The sequence below is a fragment of the Delphinus delphis genome, chromosome 2, assembly GCF_949987515.2.
Source record: "Delphinus delphis chromosome 2, mDelDel1.2, whole genome shotgun sequence".
In the NCBI taxonomy this organism is placed as follows: domain Eukaryota; kingdom Metazoa; phylum Chordata; class Mammalia; order Artiodactyla; family Delphinidae; genus Delphinus; species Delphinus delphis.
This window is the reverse complement of record NC_082684.1, coordinates 48400379-48418896: the sequence shown is the minus strand read 5'-3', so window position 1 is coordinate 48418896 and position 18518 is coordinate 48400379. Positions and strand designations below refer to the sequence as shown.

The following is an 18518-nucleotide window of genomic DNA, read 5'->3' as shown; positions in this document are numbered from 1 at the left end:
TGTCTTTATTCCCATCTTCCCCTAGATTCTTCATGACCGTTTTGTTTTTTTTTTTTTAGATTCCATATATATGTGTTAGCATACGATACTTGTTTTTCTCTTTCTGACTTACTTCACTCTGTATAACAGACTCTAGGTCCATCTACCTCACTACAAATAACTCAATTTCGTTTCTTTTTATGGCTGGGTGATATTCCATTGTATATATGTGTCACATCTTCTTTATCCATTCATCTGTCGATGGACACTTAGGCTGCTTCCATGTCCTGACTATTGTAAATAGAGCTGCAATGAACATTTTGGTACATGACTCTTTTTGAATTATGGTTTTCTCAGGGGATATGCCCAGTAGTGGGATTCCTGGGTTGTATGGTAGTTCTATTTTTAGTTTTTTAAGGAACCTCTATACTGTTCTCCATAGTGGCTGCATCAATTTACATTCCCACCAACAGTGCAAGAGTGTTCCCTTTTCTCCATATCCTCTCCAGCATTTACTGTTTCTAGATTTTTTGATGAGGGCCATTCTGACCGGTGTGAGATGATATCTCATTGTAGTTTTGATTTGCATTTCTCTAATGATTAATCATGTTGAGCATTCTTTCATGTGTTTCTTGGCAATCTGTATACCTTCTTTGGAGAAATGTCTATTTAGGTCTTATGCCCATTTTTGGATTGGGTCGTTTTTTTGATATTGAGCTGCTTGTAAATTTTGGAGCTCAATCCTTTGTCAGTTGCTTCATTTGCAACTATTTTCTCCCATTCTGAAGGTTGTCTTTTCGTCTTGTTTATGGTTTCCTTTGCTGTGCAAAAGCTTTGACGTTTCATTAGGTCCCATCTGTTTATTTTTGTTTTTATTTCCATTTCTCTAGGAGGTGGGTCAAAAGGGATTGTGCTGTGATTTATGTCATAGAGTGTTCTGCCTATGTTTTCCTCTAAGAGTTTTATAGTGTCTGGCCTTACATTTAGGTCTTTAATCTACTTTGAGTTTATTTTTTGTGTATGGTGTTAGGGAGTGTTCTAATTTCATTCTTTTACATGTAGCTGTCCAGTTTTCCTAGCACCACTTATCGAAGAGGCTGTCTTTTCTCCATTGTATATTCTTGCCTTCTTTATCAAAAATAAGGTAACCATATGTGTGTGGGTTTATCTCTGGGCTTTCTATCAGTTCCATTAGTCTACATTTCTGTTTTTGTGCCAGTACGATACTGTCTTGATTAATGTAGCTTTGTAGAATAGTCTGCAGTCAGGGAACCTGATTCCTCCAGCTCCATTTTTCTTTTTAAGATTGCTTCAGTTATTCAGGGTCTTTTGTGTTTCCATACAAATTGTGAAAAATTTTTTTCTAGTTCTGTGAAAAATGCCATTGGTAGTTTGATAGGGATTGCATTGAATCTGTAGATTGCTTTGGGTAGTAGAGTCACTTTCACAATGTTGATTCTTCCAATCCAAGAACATGGTATATCTCTCCATCTATTTGTATCATCTTTAATTTCTTTCATCAGTGTCTTATAATTTTCTGCATACAGGTCTTTTGTCTCTGTAGATAGGTTTATTCCTAGATATTTTATTCTTTTTGTTGCAGTGGTACCTGGGAGTGTTTTCTTAATTTCACTTTCAGATTTTTCATCATTAGTGTATAGGAATGCAAGAGATTTCTGTGCATTAACTTTGTATCCTGCTACTTTACCAAATTCGTTGATTAGCTCTAGTAGTTTTCTGGTAGCATCTTTAGGATTCTCTATGTACAGTATCATGTCATCTGCAAACAGTGACAGCTTTACTTCTTCTTTTCCGATTTGGATTCCTTTTATTTCTTTTTCTTGTCTGATTGCTGTGGCTAAAAGTTCCAAAACTATGTTGAATAATGGTGAGATAGTATTACTTTTTAGTGAAATAAATTCTTAAGTCTATCAAATAAGCCAAAAAGACTTCAGAAAGCTTTCCACAGCCCTATGAAATTAGCTGACTTTTGAGCATCATAATTCTTTATTATCATGCCTGAATTGTTTTTTGGCTTCTTCAAACCAATTACTTCTATTCCAATGCTTTTTTCTCAGTGTTCCAGTAGGTTCATTTCTGATTGCTGATTTATCTTCAGGCTGTTCTTTGTCATTTTCCTGCACATCAGTTTCTTTTATACACTCAGGAACTTTCCTAGTAGGATGCTGTGATGTTGCAGCATCCATCATACTTAGAAAATCATAAGCAGGCAGAGGAGGTTTCCATTTCTGAGCAGGTAAAATTTCTGGAAGAAAGACAGAATCAAGGTTTAAAGATGAACAGATATAAAATCTCATCACATGAATATACTAGAAAATGTTTTATTTTGCAAAATATATTTGTAGGAGTAAAGGTCTTATCAGTTTTCCTTATCTGAGCAAAGCTATATTTTATTATCATCATTGTCTAAGAAGCTTGATACATTTGTCACTATTAGACATTTTTCATATATTACATTTACAAGCTATTCTATTTTAAATAAAGATAAGTATTAATAGGAAAAACACAAAAGGTCCATAATCTCACTGCCTGTTAACCCTTGTTGAGGTTTTAAAAAATAGCAATATGTGTAATGAGATTACACACAGCCAGGGACAAGTTAAAATGAAGAAGTCTCTTGCTTCCCTCACTATCCCTGTCTTTATCCCAAAGAACTATAACTATGAAACATTTCAGGAAAAAAATTTGGAACATACATAGAGATTTATTATTTAGACAAGTATTTCCTTACATTTTAAAGCATTTTCTGTTTTGGAAGATTTGATTAACATCCTTTGCACATACTTGATGAAAAAAAGTACATTTTATAAAAATAATTATAGGCAAGAAATCATTTAAAATTGCTATGGAATCAACTACTATAAACAGACAGTGATTGGAATCACGGCAGTGAATCTTAACATTATTTTAAAACATTGGTCATTAAAAAAAGAAAATGAATTTACGCTGACAACATATATATGAGATAAACTAGCTTTTCTCCATTTAGAAAACAGATTTCACACAATTTCAGAGTTTAGTTGGCTATTTGAAATACTATTTGAGAAATAAACTATATATAAGGAAATGTGTAAAGTAAACATTTAAAAAATAAATTCCAGTGAAAGAATCTATGCACTGGTACATGAAAAGAAAGTAATGCTCAAAAATAAAAACTTTAGCATCTCTCATAAATCAAATAAAAGCTTAGGACATTTTAAGAAACTTTAATTTCCTAGAGTAGATTAAAGCACAAACGAAAATCTGCATCAATATATATGTATATCTATACTCTACTTATTGATATATGATTTCTTCACTCAGACTCAATTATATGAAATCCATGGTACATCAGCAGGGTATTAAATTTAGGCTACCCTTGTAATTGATGTTTCAAATTACAGTGTTGTCAGGTTAGCAGACTCAAAAGTGACAAACAGATAAAATAGTTTCTTGAATATAATGACTAGGTAAGAAGTAAGAATAACTATACTTTGCAATATGCAGATAAAGCATCTTTAAGTCCAATTTAAAGCACAGCAAAGATTTAGCAGTATTTATTTTTTAAGGTAAACACTGCAGCCTAGTGGTCTGAGATGATGACAAAATGCCCGAAACTGGACATCCTAATTCTGCTAATTATTTCCTGAAGGAACTCTATAAAGATCTTAATGTTTTCAGTTACAAATAAAACTGTATTCTCATCACATATGGTCAATAAAGACATTATTATCAAATTAGTAATGATAATAATAATAATCGCCAACACTGATTGAGGCTTTACTATATATCAGGCATTATGTAGTTAATCCTTACAACCCTATGAGGAAAGTACAATTATTATCCCAGTTTATAGGTGAGAAAACCAAGGCCTAGAAAGGTCAGAGAACTTGACCAAAATTAAGTGTAAGTCTCAAGTAAGAATAGCCAGTGGTGACAATTTCACAGGAATTAAGATGTGCAGCAAGCAAGGTGAGGCAGGGACTGGTGGCACCACGTTACAGATTCAGGCTATTCTAAGAGTGGCTGCAACATCCCTTGTCTCAGATCTGTCTCCCAAGGTGTGGTGAGAGCAGGTCCTGGCAGCACAGAAGACAAGTCCCAATACAGAAAAGTCCTGCTTGGACTTTTGCTTCTTTCCTATTCCCAGAGGCTGCAGGAATAACTTCAGATCAGGAGCAGTGATACAAAGAAGTAATGGAAACCAGAGGTATTAACATAATTGCAATGGAAGAAATACCAGTCTCTCAGGAAACTCAGAAGAATAATTCTGATTCTTTCCTCTAGTAATGGTTTGAGTTGAGGAATCAAAGCCCCCAAGGATGCTCCTTGTAGGAAAGGATCTTTACATGAAGAATAATAACACTTTAGGTTTTACACTTTAAAACGTATGCCTTCGCATACTTAATTTTGATTTTTAAAATAACTGTGACGTAGTCAGAGTAGGAACTATTAGTCTCCTTTTATAGTTGTAAAGGAGGGAACAAAGAAAAAACTTGCCTAAAACCACAGTTAGTAATCAAGGAGGCTGGGTCAGAAGCTCAGGTTTCTGTGTCTTTGAACATCACACGACCTTTTTTAAAGCAATTCAGTTGGAGAGGTACTCTGGCCCGACTTACATATAATCCTATCTGACTTAGAGTCCCCGAGGCCTCTGTGTCACAGCAACTGCAAAATGACAACACTCAACTGCTTCTATAAAATAGCAATGCAGATAGAGAAGGGAACATAGACTATCTGAAGAGCTCAAGAGCTACAACCGAAAGGACCCCTATGTTGTGTGGCTAGAATGAAGAAGCCAACATTGAGTGATAACAACCATAGAAAGGCTTCTTTCAGATTATGGAAGACAAAATAGTCAATTTAATTACTTTTTTACATATCCTAGGAAAATGTTAAAACTAATAAATTATCTCAGAAAATTAAGACTTAAAAATATATACATCTAAAAGGACCCAGAAAAGCCAAAATAATCCTGCACATGAAGAACAGAGTTGGAGGATGTAAATTTCCCAGTTTAAAACTTGTTACAAAGATGCTGTATTCAAGAGAGTGGGGCAACTGCCATATGCTATCTGTGTACATAATAGAAAAACATGTACATGAATGTTCATAGCAGCATTATTCATAATAGCAAAAAGTGGAGACAATGCAAATGTCCATCAACTGCTGAATGGAGAAACAAAATGGGGTATATCCATCCAATAGAATATTATTCATCCATAGAAAGGAATGAACTACTGATTCATGCTATAACATGGATGGTCCTTGAAAGCCTACGCTAAGGGAAAGAAGCCAGACCCAAAAGGCCTCATGTTGTATGATTCCATTTATACGAAATGTCCAGATTAGGCAAATCCATAAAGATGGAAGGTACATGAGTGGTTGTCAGGGAATGAAGGGAGGGGAGAATGGGGAGTGAGTGCTAATGGGTATAGGGTTTCTTTTTGCAGTGATGAAAATGCTTTAAAACTCAGTAGTGGTGATGGTCGCACAGCCTCGTGAATATACAAAAAAAACCATCAAATTGTATACTTTAAAAGGGTGCATTTTACGGTATGTGAATTACATTTCAATATACAAATACCTTTTATAGACTATTTAAACACAATAATTTAGTTAAAACTGCCTAACTTAACAGAAATGAAGTAGATAGACCTCCTGGGAAGAACAGGTATGCTGCAATGATTGGCACTTAAAACAAATAAATTCAAGAATCTGATTAAATATACATAAATATACATAATGACAGACTCACACAATGCATGCTGGCTGAGAGACAGTGTAACACTGAATTGGAGTTTATATACCAGAACTGTGTGTATATAAATATATAAAACTGTGTGTGTGTGTGTGTGTGTGTATATATATATATATATATATTCACAGTGTGTATACATATATATTCACACACACACCCTTATTTCAGAACTCGGTCATGAACAGTGTCAAAATGTTATTATAATATAGTTCATTTGGTTTTCAATAACAAAATCCTCAGAAGTACCTTAGGAAACTTTTCATTACATCAAATTTCACACTATTTCCTCAACAGACTAATGATCTAGATGATTACATGTTAACTAATTTAAATTATATCAACAGGCCTGTTGTTGTCACAATTGTATATAAACTAACATACACATCTATACCACAGGTATAAATCCACATAGGTTTTAGAAAAATAGGGAGTATGGCATGTCATAAGCCAGCATTATAAATTCTGGGTCAAGATCTATTTTCTTGTGGTTCAAAATTCTGGCTCTGGAGTACAACAGAGCCATGTTGAAATCCCAGCTTCCTCATTTACTGGTTAATTACGACTTTGAACTAGTTACTTAACTCTTCTACAGGTAATGATAGTTCCTATGACTCTTGTGAGAATAAATGAGATAATGCATGTGAATCACGTAGCTTTGAGCCAGACACCTACTGAGCATTCAATAAATGTTAGCTATTATTATTAAATTTCATATGACACTTATTTTCTGTGGGTAGTAATGCCTACCATATAGGAGACTGTCCCATGGACAATGCTATCAGTGTATTAATATTTAGAATACTTACAAACATTACAATTCAACTCATTCTAGCATCCATGAGTGATAATTCAAGTTTAAAAAAATCCATGAAACAAAATATAAAATTGTGCACATTAAAACAGGAAACTTACTGATATGACTTTCTAGTCCTGCTTCTAATTTTTTCAGCCACAATAAAAGGTTCTGTTCAGTGATAGCCTGGTCTGAAGGAAATGCAAATACTTGGCCGCCTGAATGCAGATTTACCACAGCAAGAAGAGGAAGGGGAGGTAGGGTATCAAAATATGCCTGCAAGATTCCTCTCCCCACGGGAGTATTCTTCCTATAAAAGGGAGCAACTGAACACGTTAATTAATATTTCTTTCTATAATAAAATAACAAGAACAACAGTTTGTAAAACATATTAACCTTTAAATATAGTATCATGCGAGGAAGTTTATTTTATGAAAATATGTCCTAAAAATCAAGAGGTCTGTAACTATGTTACTAGTAACCAGAGGCATAAAAAGTTTCTTTTAACATAGGGTACTTACTGTATTTCTCTTAGCAGAAAAAAGGCAACCAATGAGTTTTAATGAAAAACATAGTCCAAAGGCTTGTCAATTTTGTCTCAATACAATCAATACGTTCCTTCCAAAGTTTAGTCAAGTATCTGATCACATGTCAGCTCAAAAATTAAATGGCTACAAAACTATAAAATAACAAGATACTAATAATAAATACCCCTTTTCCAAATAAAATTGTCTCTTTCCTCAGGATTAATTTCAAATTAAAAAGATTTTTTAAAGTATTCATACAAGGAAACCACAAGTTTAAGACACCTATTTTTCCTAATACAGCACATTCCACATAATGGAAAGGACTATTTCACTCTGAGATAGCTACAAGGATAATTACCTGGGAAAATTTTGTTTCAAGTAGTAGGCTGTACTGTTAGTGAACTCTTCACAACAAAAGTGTACACTGCCCCATTTTTGTAATTTTTCCAATGAGTTAAAAATGAAATGTCTTTCATCTGATGACTTTGAACAATGGATAGTGTATCTAAATATGTGAACTGTGTTCAGAGACATTAAATGTAATAACACAAGCCACACATCTAGAAAATATACCAGGAAATATTGTTGGTAAATGCACTGATAATTTTCTGTAAAGTTTTAGGCTGCATTTTTAAAATACAGAAATACAGAAAAAGGAATTAAAGAAAAATGCCAAAATAACACAATGTTTATTTTTCTGTATTTGCCAAATTTCCCTCAATGAACATCCATTACTTTTAAAAATCAGAAAAATTATTATCTTTAAAAATTTACTGTATGACACCAAAAACAAAGGCAACAAAAGCAAAAATAAACAAGTGGGACTACATCAAACTAAAAAACTTCTGCACAGCAAAGAAAACCAACAAAATGAAAAGGCAACATTCAGAAGGGGAGAAAATATTTGCAAATCATATATCTGATAGGGGATTAATATCCAAAATAACTAAAGAACTCACACAACTCAATCACAAAACAACAATTCAATTAAATAATGGACATAACTGAATAAACATTGTTGCAAAGAAAACATACAAATGACCAAAAGGTACATAAAAAGATGCTTAACATCACTAATCATCAGGGAAATGCAAATAAAAACCACAATGAGATATCACCTTACACCTGTCAGAATGGCTATCAACAAAAGACCACAAATAACAAGCACTAGGGAGGATGTGGAAAAACTGGAACCCTTGTGCACTGTTGGTGGGAATGTAAATTGGTACAGCCAGTATGGAGAAGAGTATGGAGGTTCCTTAAGAAACTAAAAATAAAGCTACTATGTGATCCAGCAATCCCACTCCTGGGCATATTATATCTGGAGAAAAACATGGTTCAAAAAGATACATGCACTCCCAATGTTCACTGCAGCACAGTTTACAATAGCCAAGACACTGAAGCAACCTAAATGTCCATCAACAGAGGAGTGGATAAAGAAGATGAGGCACATATATACAATGGAATATTACTCAGCCATTAAAAAAATGAAATAATGCCATTTGCAGCAACTTGTATGGACCTGGAGATTATCAAAGTAAGGGAAGAAGTCAGAGAAAGACAAATATCATATCATATGATATCACTTCTATGCAGAATCTAAAAAAAATGATACAAATGAACTTATTTATAAAACAGAAACAGACTTAGAGAATGGAATATTATTCAGCCATGAGAAAGAATGAAATCCTGCTATTTGCTACAACATGGATGGAATTTGAGGGCATTATACTAAGTGAAATAAGCCAGAAGGAGAAAGACAAATACTACATAGTAGTATCACTTATATGTGGAAGCTTAAAAAAAAGTCAAATTCATAAAAACAGAGTAGACAAGTTGTCAGGGACTACAGGGTGGGGGAAATATGGAGAGATTGGTAAAAGAATACAGACCTTTCAGTTGCAAGATGAATAAGGTCTGAGGATTTAATGTATAACATGATGACTATAGTTGATAATACTGTACTGTATCACTGAAATTTGCTAAGCGAGTAGAACTTAAATGTTCTCACCACCCCCAAAAGTTTATATATATAAAACAAATATGTGAGGTGATGGATGTATTAAATAATTAGATGGAAGAATCTTTTCACAATGTATACATATATCAAATTATCACAATGTATATTTTAAATATCTTACAATTTTATTTGTCATTTATATCTCAATAAAGCTGGGAAAAAAATCACACAGCAAAAAAAAAAAAAAAAAGAATTTACTGTAAAACAGAATTCAGTCTAAAACAACGTCATCTTAGACAGTCTGAGGGAGTTTAGTTACTAAAATATCATGATAACATACACATTGGTCCCATAATATATAACTCCACAAGTAGAGTTTCATTCCCTAATGAAAATTTAATAATAATTATACTTTCTTTACCTTTTACGTATTAAAAAATAAAAAAATATATACTTACAGATTTAACCAGCAAGGGGTAAGTGAATCCAAGTGTTTCTCTTTCAGCAGCGTCAATATTGCTTTTTTATGCTGAGGATTTATGCTGCCATCACTGAATAAAATGAGTAATGGTTTCTGAAGTCTTAAGTAAGTGGGAAGATTTTCCACAGTGATTTCTGGCTGTTTAAAACAAACCAAGAAAAATGGAGAATTATAGTGTATAAAGTAGAAAATAATGTTCAAATCACTCTTGCAATTTTAGTTTGTAAAATGTATTTCAAACATTTTCATTTAAGTGGAGATTTTGCTATACTGATTAATAACTATGAATCTCAAGAGTTTTTTAAATTTAAACCCAGTTTGTCTTAAGAATGAGTTATTTTCAAAATTAAACTAATAGAATTTGAAAACAAATTAAAGGAGCTCCCTGTTTTACAAGGATGTAGCACTTCTAATAATTTCTTATGCTAAAATCTGGATCAGACTAGCCAACATACACATGACAAATAAAATTCTTGTTATATCTTTATAAAATTTTTGAAAAAAAACATAAGCTGAGCTTTAAAGATATAATCTTTTAACATCTATGATTACTTAAAAATTAATAAAATCTTGCTTTGTTTCAAAATTATGAGTTTTTAGCATAATTAAAGTAATTCAATAATATGCTAAAACAAATTTTAAAAGTCTCTTATTTCTTTGGGGTTTAAAATAACAATGAAAAAATTTAGTAAGAAATAAGAAATCTTACCCTTTTATTCTTTTTATTAATTAAAAGAGAACAATGTTTTTTATATATTTGTAGAAGACAACTTTGTCTAGGCTGTTATTAATAAGAATTGAAAGAGTAACAAACAAAGTTAACATATTCAGGATTAAAAATAGCAGTGACACTATATATAAAATAGATAACTAATAAGGATGTACTGTATAGAACAGGGAATTCTACTCAATACTCTGTAATGGCCTATATGGGAAAAGAATCTAAAAAGTGGATATATGTATATGTATAACTGATTCACTTTGCTGTATACCCGAAACTAACACAACATTGTAAATTAACTATACTCCAATAAAAATTTAAAAAAGAAAATAGCAGTGACTTAGAATATTAAAGTCTTCTACCATTTTCCATTTTTAGTACCACATCTATTAATTCATCTTCTGGATGTACTTATGAGCTGGATTAAATCTTCCTATATCATAAAACTAATCCCCTGCTGACAGATAAGGAAACCAAAGACGAGAAACTGACTTGCTGAAGTCACACAGCTAAGTAGGAGGAAGAGTTGAATGAAACTAGCGCTCAGGCATCCTGTTCACCAGCTTCCCATTTCATTGGATCACACTAGAAATCCAAATGAACAATTTTTTTCATGGTGCCAACCACCTCCGATTCATTCCCAAACACCAAACTCTGGCACGTACTTTTCCGTACTCAGTTCTCAAAACCACTTTCCTCTGCCAACTCTCATTTTTCTTTAAATTCTTTCTCTTTCACACTAAAAATCCTCTTTTCACACCTTCCTCTTTCATGATTTAAATCTTAGATCCCTTCTTCTCCAAACTCCCCTGTGTTGTATTCTTGTATTAACTATCATCTTTTCTCTTCTACATGAGTTACGTCCCCTTCCTAAAATTGACAGATCTCATCAAGCCAGCAGAATGGATTTGACGAAGCTGGTGCAATGGAGCCATCACTGCTCAATTCAAAAATTTATTGAGAACTTCAAGATCTTATGCTGGGTACTGAATCAAAAAGAATTAAGGTGCTTACCCTGCCCTCAAAGAGTTCATAGTTAAGAGAAGGAAAGAAGTATACAAACTGCTGTGATCCAAGAAAAAAATTAATGTGTGACACTAAGGAAACCTATTGGTTCTAAATTAAAACTAAAAAACAAGTTAGGGGAGCTCGTGGGTGATTTTAGGAAGTGGTATTTGATCTGGGCCTTGCATAAGGAATAAGACCTTGATAGATAGAGGTGTGCGCTTAGAGCGGGGATTCCAGATATAGGGAGCATCATGAGGGTGCAGACAGATGTTAAGGCATGCAGAGTATCTGGGGAACAGTGAGAGTGAAGCATACCAGACTTAGGCAGGCAAGAGGCAAATGTGGCTGTCAAACCAGATGGGAAAATGACTCCACAGGCTTTCTAGCTCTCAGGAATACTGAGATTTTGTATCAAATGAGTGACACGGTTAGGCCTGTTTCAGATGACTAACTGGAATATGAATTTGTGGAAAGACAAGGTAGTGACAGGCACTGCTCTTTCCTAAGTCAGGAAAGAAAGAGTAAGAGTTGTGTGAGTTTAGAGGTTATGATTAGAAACAGAGTTAGGAATCATCAGCTGGTATGACAGTAGAAGTTATGGGTATAGATAAAGTCTCCAAAGAAAAACATAGCAAAAAAAGAAAAAAGCGTTGAAGATGTAATTCTAGAGTGGCCAGAGGGTTGAAAGTGTACCTAGAGAGGATTGAATTGCAAAAGCCAAAGGAGGAGAGAATTTTAAGAAGGAAAAGCACAATCAAGAGTTTTGATTGCTATTCAGAGGTTAAGGAGAAACAGAAAAGGTCATCAGATATGGTCCCTGGAAGGTGACCTTTGGCTATTTGAGTATGTAAGAGACTATAATTGTGTGGGTTCTGATATTCTTAACTTATTCATAATAAGAACATAAAAAGGAACTCCATGTATCTGAGAAAAGTGCTAAACATATTACCTAACAAATAGTTCTAAGTGTGACAGCCTTGGATATATCATTGCTTACTTATGATATTTACATAGCAAATTATCATGTATTTCACATTTGGGCACTATTTACCTGGACTAATTTGTCATCAGGTTCATTAAAATAAAAGTTCGATGTTATGTAAAAAATGTTAACCATCCGGCCATCCACTCCTCTTTCCTATCCAGAGGAAGGATCCAAAGTCCTTCTGGTAACTAGGTGTAGGCCAGGAGACAGATTACTGCTAGCTGGCTACTGTACACAGTCACTGATGCTCTAGACTTAAAGCTCCAACACAAAGCAGCACTGAGAAATTTAATAACCACTTGAAGGTTTTAGAATTTATGAAAAGATTGTAACTAAAAGCAAAATAAATATTATTACAGCTGTTCATTATTTAGTTGAACACTGCAAACCAAAACGTTGTAAATTTGCCTTAACTATAAACTGATAATTGTTAAGCTTGCCCACAGTTTCTCAGCCTTAAAGAATATAATCTTAAAGAAAACAATTAGATACCTATTTTTATCTAGCAGTTAGGCAAAGATTAAAGAGTAAAATGATACAAATCTTCTGTTGGGCGAGACAGGAATAAATGTCAGAAGCCTTCAAAATGTGCCTACCCTTTGGACTAGCAATTCAAATTCTATGAATTTACCGTAAGTACATAGTCATAGCAACACCCAAAGATTATCTATAAGGATGGTCCCAGAATAAAACAAAACAAAACAAAGGCATCTTAAATATTAACAAACAGAAAATTAGATAAATTGTGGTTTATTAGTACAACAGAATATTATGCCAATATTTAAAAACTAATATGCAAATATTTATTTCTTGGTGGAAATATCCCTTAATATAAAAAGATAAACACATATATACACATGGAATTTTTTTTTAAGTTCGGGAAAATATATCCCCAAATTTAAACTTGGTGAAAGAAGTTATGGTTTATTCTGATTTTCTTCTTTATACTTTCCTGTATTATCTCGGAAAAAAAAGCTAAAGTCTTACAATAATTCCAAAAATATTACACTATGTATATGCTAAAGAAAGTCATTTAATAATGTCATTAAAGACAAAAATGTTACTTTATAAATAATTTAGAAAACCACATCCTGAAAATATCAATGATTTGATTGATTATCAACTGTAACTTTAATTGGGGGAGGGGAGGCAATAGAACTGAGGTCACAAAAAACTTAAAGAATACATTCATTTCTTTGAGCCTAAAATGTAGTATCATTTAGGTCAGCATGACACAAAACAGTAACAGGAGGATATTCGTTCAGTATTTACAGTTGATAATAGTGCCCCTATGGCACTTTAGAAAGGTACAAAAGCATAAATTTATAATATTCTAGCTACAGTTAATATTAATGCAAAACAACCAAAATCAAGAGATGCAGGTTACATCTGCTGGGCCCCTGAATCCATTATTACACAAAGCATCGGAAAAGGACTTTCGTAAGACAGTATTTTGCTCTAAAATGGTATAATACCAGCTAACATTTGTTGAGTGTTTACCAGGGGCCAAACACTGTACACAGAGCACTGAACACCCATCTCGTTTAGTCCTTACAATAACGCTCTGCAGCAGGGGCTACTATCACCTACATTTTACACATGTGGAAACTGAGGCACAGGGATGCTTACATACAGCCAATAGGGAGACAAGCAAGGATCTGAAGCCCAGAAGTCTCCTCTCTGGAATCTATGTGCTTTATGCCAAGTTTCAGCCTAGATTGAGTACTTCAACTGGCCATCAGCCACAAGCATCTCAGCAATAAAAATAATCCAAAGACATGTAAACTTTTGGCAGTGGACTAAAGAAGCTGTATGCATAACAGGTGAATAATAAAACAGAGCAACCCAATGAATCTTGACATCACAACACATCATGCCCTGTGCCAACAAAAGCTGGAAACTCATGTATTAAAACACACTGTCTTTAACTGGTCTAGATTTTCTTATTTCAAATAACATCCTTATTATAAAATATACTCACAAATATTTCCAGTGATGCATTTGTTATTATTTGAACTATTTCTTGAGCATGGACATTAGCTAATGAAATGCTCTCGATTTTGCCTTCTTTGTGTCTGGCAAGCAGCAGGGCTGGAAGAGTTACAGCATATTTATTTGACCTATGGAGAAATGTAGTATTAAAATTTCCAGCCAAAATATAGCAAATCATCAAAAATATGAACAGTTAGGCCAAGAAGTCACAATGGAGGCAGCAAATGGGAAGCCCTACTAAGGAAAAAAGAACTCGATTTCCAGACAAACTTATCTTCTATGTGAGGCTATCTGAGCAAGTTCAAGAACCTTGATAATCTAGATTAGAAGAAAGCAACAGATAGTAATCTAGCCAGATTTGTATTTCTAGACAACTTATTCATCAAGAAAATGTCCAAATAGGATTAGGAACACACTGAATGGTTCTCCACTTTTTGGGCTGCTCACCAAACTGCTGAGCCAAGGAGACAGGCATTTATGAGAATGGGCCTGTTATTTGCCAGGCACTACACCAGGTGCTTCTAGTTAAGTCGTTAACCGTCAGAACATCCCTATAACCCTCTGTTTACTGATGATGAAAGAGCGGTAAACAGCAGAGACAGAATTCACACTGAGGTATTCCAGATACAGAGTCTGTGCTCTCTCCACTGAAACAGAGCCCAAATCTGCTCCCTCCTACCACTACTTTTGCTAACTAAACTTAAAAGAAAATCACTAAATAGGAAAAAAATGTCTTGTGTGAAATTACCAGTGATGTAGTCACATTTATATCATGTAAAAGCTTAATTCATGCTAAAACAAAAGTATAGACGTTATAATATTATAAACATTAGTAGAAAGCCCAGTTTTCAGATTACCTGTTGGTAATATAACCAGTTGGTTATAAACGAAACATACTCTGAAAACTACTGGTCTAGAAGAGAGTGGGTGACTGTCCATGTGTCAGGTGAACAGGTCTCATATTCCCTAAAGATCTGGAGTTTGTATTCACTTTTAAAAAATCACTGATTTCATGGAGCTCGATCATCAAAAGCATGTGTCACCAGTATTCAGGATGAAAGATTTAAGCTCAGAAATGACAATGAGGAATAATATAGTCAGAAGGTAATAAACACAAACTGGGGCTTATTAACTCCACGTGCAGCTGAAGAGGAGTCATAAGTGTAGAACGTGCTATGTATTCATAATTTCCAAATTTTCAGTTCAGTCCTTCATTCCGCGGCAACTGAAATACTTGATAGTTCACAGGAGCCCCGAATTCTACAAATAAAGCAACTTAAGTGGCTAAAAGAAGCACTGCTTAAGTGTATGTCTGCAATAACAAAATTAAGTAGAACTATCCGTTCGTCACCTAAAACTCTGCGAGAAATATAGAAAAACTGATTTTTATGTAGACCTTGGTGGCAAATCAAAACCCAGACACTCAAGAAATAAAATTCCTCATAAAACTATGACAACTGAAAAGAATTTACCGCAGGTAATAGAATCCAAAGAGGAAAACTTTTATAGGAAGATGAAGTAGTATGAATCCAATGTTGCCTCATGAGGGCATCTAGCCTAAAGAAGAATTTTGAATATCTAAAAATTCTAAATAGCCAGGTAGTACTTCCTAGATCCTCCCAGAAGGAAATTAAAAATTTAGTTATGTTGCTGCCCTATTTTCCTTCATCAACTTTGTAAAGACAAACAATAAATTATTTTGCAAACTTCTTCCTCCCTAAAATTAGAAGACCAACAGACTTACAGTGTCAAAACATCTTCTTCAGAATAAATTCCTGTGATAACACATCCTTTTAGGTGGTTTCCTGCTTCAGTGAACTCTTCTTTTGCTATAAATACACAAACAAGTTAAAAATCTGAAACCTTTCAAGTTATGTATGCTATTCAACTGACGAACATGTTTACAGATGATAGTGCTTAATTATTAATTAATTATAAAGATGTTTAAGTGCAGACCTTACATACCTTATTGGTTCTAAAATATATCTGTGTTCTTTTTATAACATTTGATAACTACAGAAATGTACATTGATATAATACAACTATGGTTCTGTAAATAAATGTACTCCAAATGTACAGATGACCCTTGAACAACATGAGTTTGACCTGCATGGGTCCACTTTATACATGAATTTTTTCAATAAATATAGTACCTGTGTTTTCATTTAACAGACCTTTAAACTAACTAAGTGTGGGGAAAAGTATGTGTTCAACTGTGTTCAAGAGATCACAATACGTGGAATCAAAAGAAGTAGAGTTTGAGTCCTAATTCTATCCAAACTGAGCTTCCTGCCCTTGGGTGGGTCATTTATCAATTCCTTTATTTTTGAGGCAGAGACAGCAGTCTGGGGATTTTCAACTGTGCAGGGGGTCAGCACCCCTAACCCCCTCGTTTTCAAGGGTCAACTGTAATTTATAAGATTTACAGGATTCTAATCATACAGATTAAGTAAATAAATATTGGTTGCTTTTTAATCTACTCCTAAGGCAAGGTAAATGGAGACAGCTGTCCTATATGTAGCCTGGAAAGAAAAGCAGGTATGTGAAATGATACACACATTATAACCAGAAAATCTAAAAGCGCTCATATGCATAGAAAAAATAGAAGACTGGAAATTCTAGTCCTCTAACAGTGTCTCTGTTAGGGTTCTATAATTATGAGGGATTTGTATCTTCTTCTCTTATTTCCTGTATTTTCTGTAATGTGTTTTTGTTACTTTTAAACTTTGATTAATTTGTGTATCAGTCTTTTCCCAGTTGTTATGATATACATTTTCAAAATAAGAACTATTATCTCTGTAGGTTTCTGAATACATTTTCATAAATAATAGCATATTCTGGACCTTATAACCAAGAAGCAAGTCTGAATTAAACAGTTGTAGACTAATGAGAAAAGAGCAAAGGTAGACTGATATAAATGATGTATTCTTGACAACTGAAGGCCAGATGATAGCTCAGCTCGCTGCACAAAAGGTTCATAACAGTTGAAATAGAAAAACTATGATGGAAGAATTGAATCATAAAGCACCTAGAGGTCTGGGTATGCTGAACCCAAAAGAGCTGTACCTTAGTAGTCAGCACTATATTCGTGATGTGAGCATCAACACTGTTAACCTTGGGTAACCACAAGATTGTTTTCTTTAAAAACGATGCATACTTTCCACAAGACTGAGAAACACTGTAGGAAAGCCAGCTTACTAAAGTGGCAAAATCCACCAGCAGGCAGCACTGAGAGCTCATTTATAATCATAAATTTAATGAGAAACGAGTAACCCATGAAAATATTTTCTTTAGCCTGTGCTATACCAAAGGAGAAAAGATTCATAAGAAAACTAGGCAACTAGAAAGAACTGAGTGCTGTACTTTCATTTCTAAGAGAAATTTCTCTAAATTCTGATCAATAATTGATGATTGTTATCTAAAGCAATGACATAATGGAATCTGCTTTAGCTTCTTTTTTGATAAGAAAATTACACTAATATTCCCATATAATTTCCTCATGAAGAAGACCCTAAACTCATGAATATGTTTCTTGCAAGCCTCTGCATGAAACCACTTGTACATAAATCCTAAGTTCCTTGGGGAATGGTAGCATTTAAGACTGTAGACCTCAGTTACATATCCATTCCCACTAAATCAAAGTGTAAATTCTCCTCTGAATATTTGAAACCAGGCACATTCTCCTCCTTGGTGAAAACTGCATATATGTCAGAATATATGGCAACCCAAATATAAGGAAATAATCAGTTATCTAAATAAAAAGTTTTTTTAACCACTATAAATATACTTGAGGTGTAATATTAACGGTGACTTACAATATTTAGTTGTTTTAACTTTAAACATATTTTAATTGCATAAAATAAATACACTAGGAGCTTCAAGATGGCGCAAGAGTAAGATGCAGAGATCACCTTCCTCCCCACAAATACATCAGAAATACATCTACATATGGAACAACCCCTACAGAACACCCACTGAACGCTGGCAGAAGACCTCAGACGTCCCAAAAGTCAAGAAACTCCCCACGTACCTGGGTAGGGCAAAAGAAAAAAGAATAAACAGAGACAAAAGGATAGGGACGGGACGTGCACCAGTGGGAGGGAGCTGTGTAGGAGGAAAGGTATCCACACGCTAGAAGCCCCTTCGCGGGCGGAGACTGTGGGTGGCGGAGGTGGGGAGCTTCGGGGCCGCGGAGGAGAGCACAGCAACAGGGGTGCGGAGGGCAAAGCGGAGAGATTCCTGCACAGAGGATCGGTGCCTACCGGCACTCACCAGCCCGAGAGATTCGTCTGCTCACCTGCTGGGGTGGGC

General features: G+C 34.3%; 1 protein-coding gene across 1 annotated transcript in view; it reads right to left on the bottom strand.

Moving 5' to 3' along the window:
- Window positions 1-1889: 1889 nt before the first annotated feature.
- The window catches only part of TXNDC16 (thioredoxin domain containing 16), a 104693-nt gene continuing 88064 nt past the window's right edge, over window positions 1890-18518 (bottom strand). The window contains exons 16-20 of the mRNA XM_060003451.1: window positions 15952-16036; window positions 14197-14335; window positions 9479-9639; window positions 6653-6843; window positions 1890-2245 (exon numbers count right to left, since the gene is read on the bottom strand). Of these exons, the coding sequence (XP_059859434.1) occupies window positions 1977-2245; window positions 6653-6843; window positions 9479-9639; window positions 14197-14335; window positions 15952-16036 (845 nt within the window). The 3' untranslated portion in view covers window positions 1890-1976. The remainder of the gene's footprint in view (window positions 2246-6652; window positions 6844-9478; window positions 9640-14196; window positions 14336-15951; window positions 16037-18518) is intronic.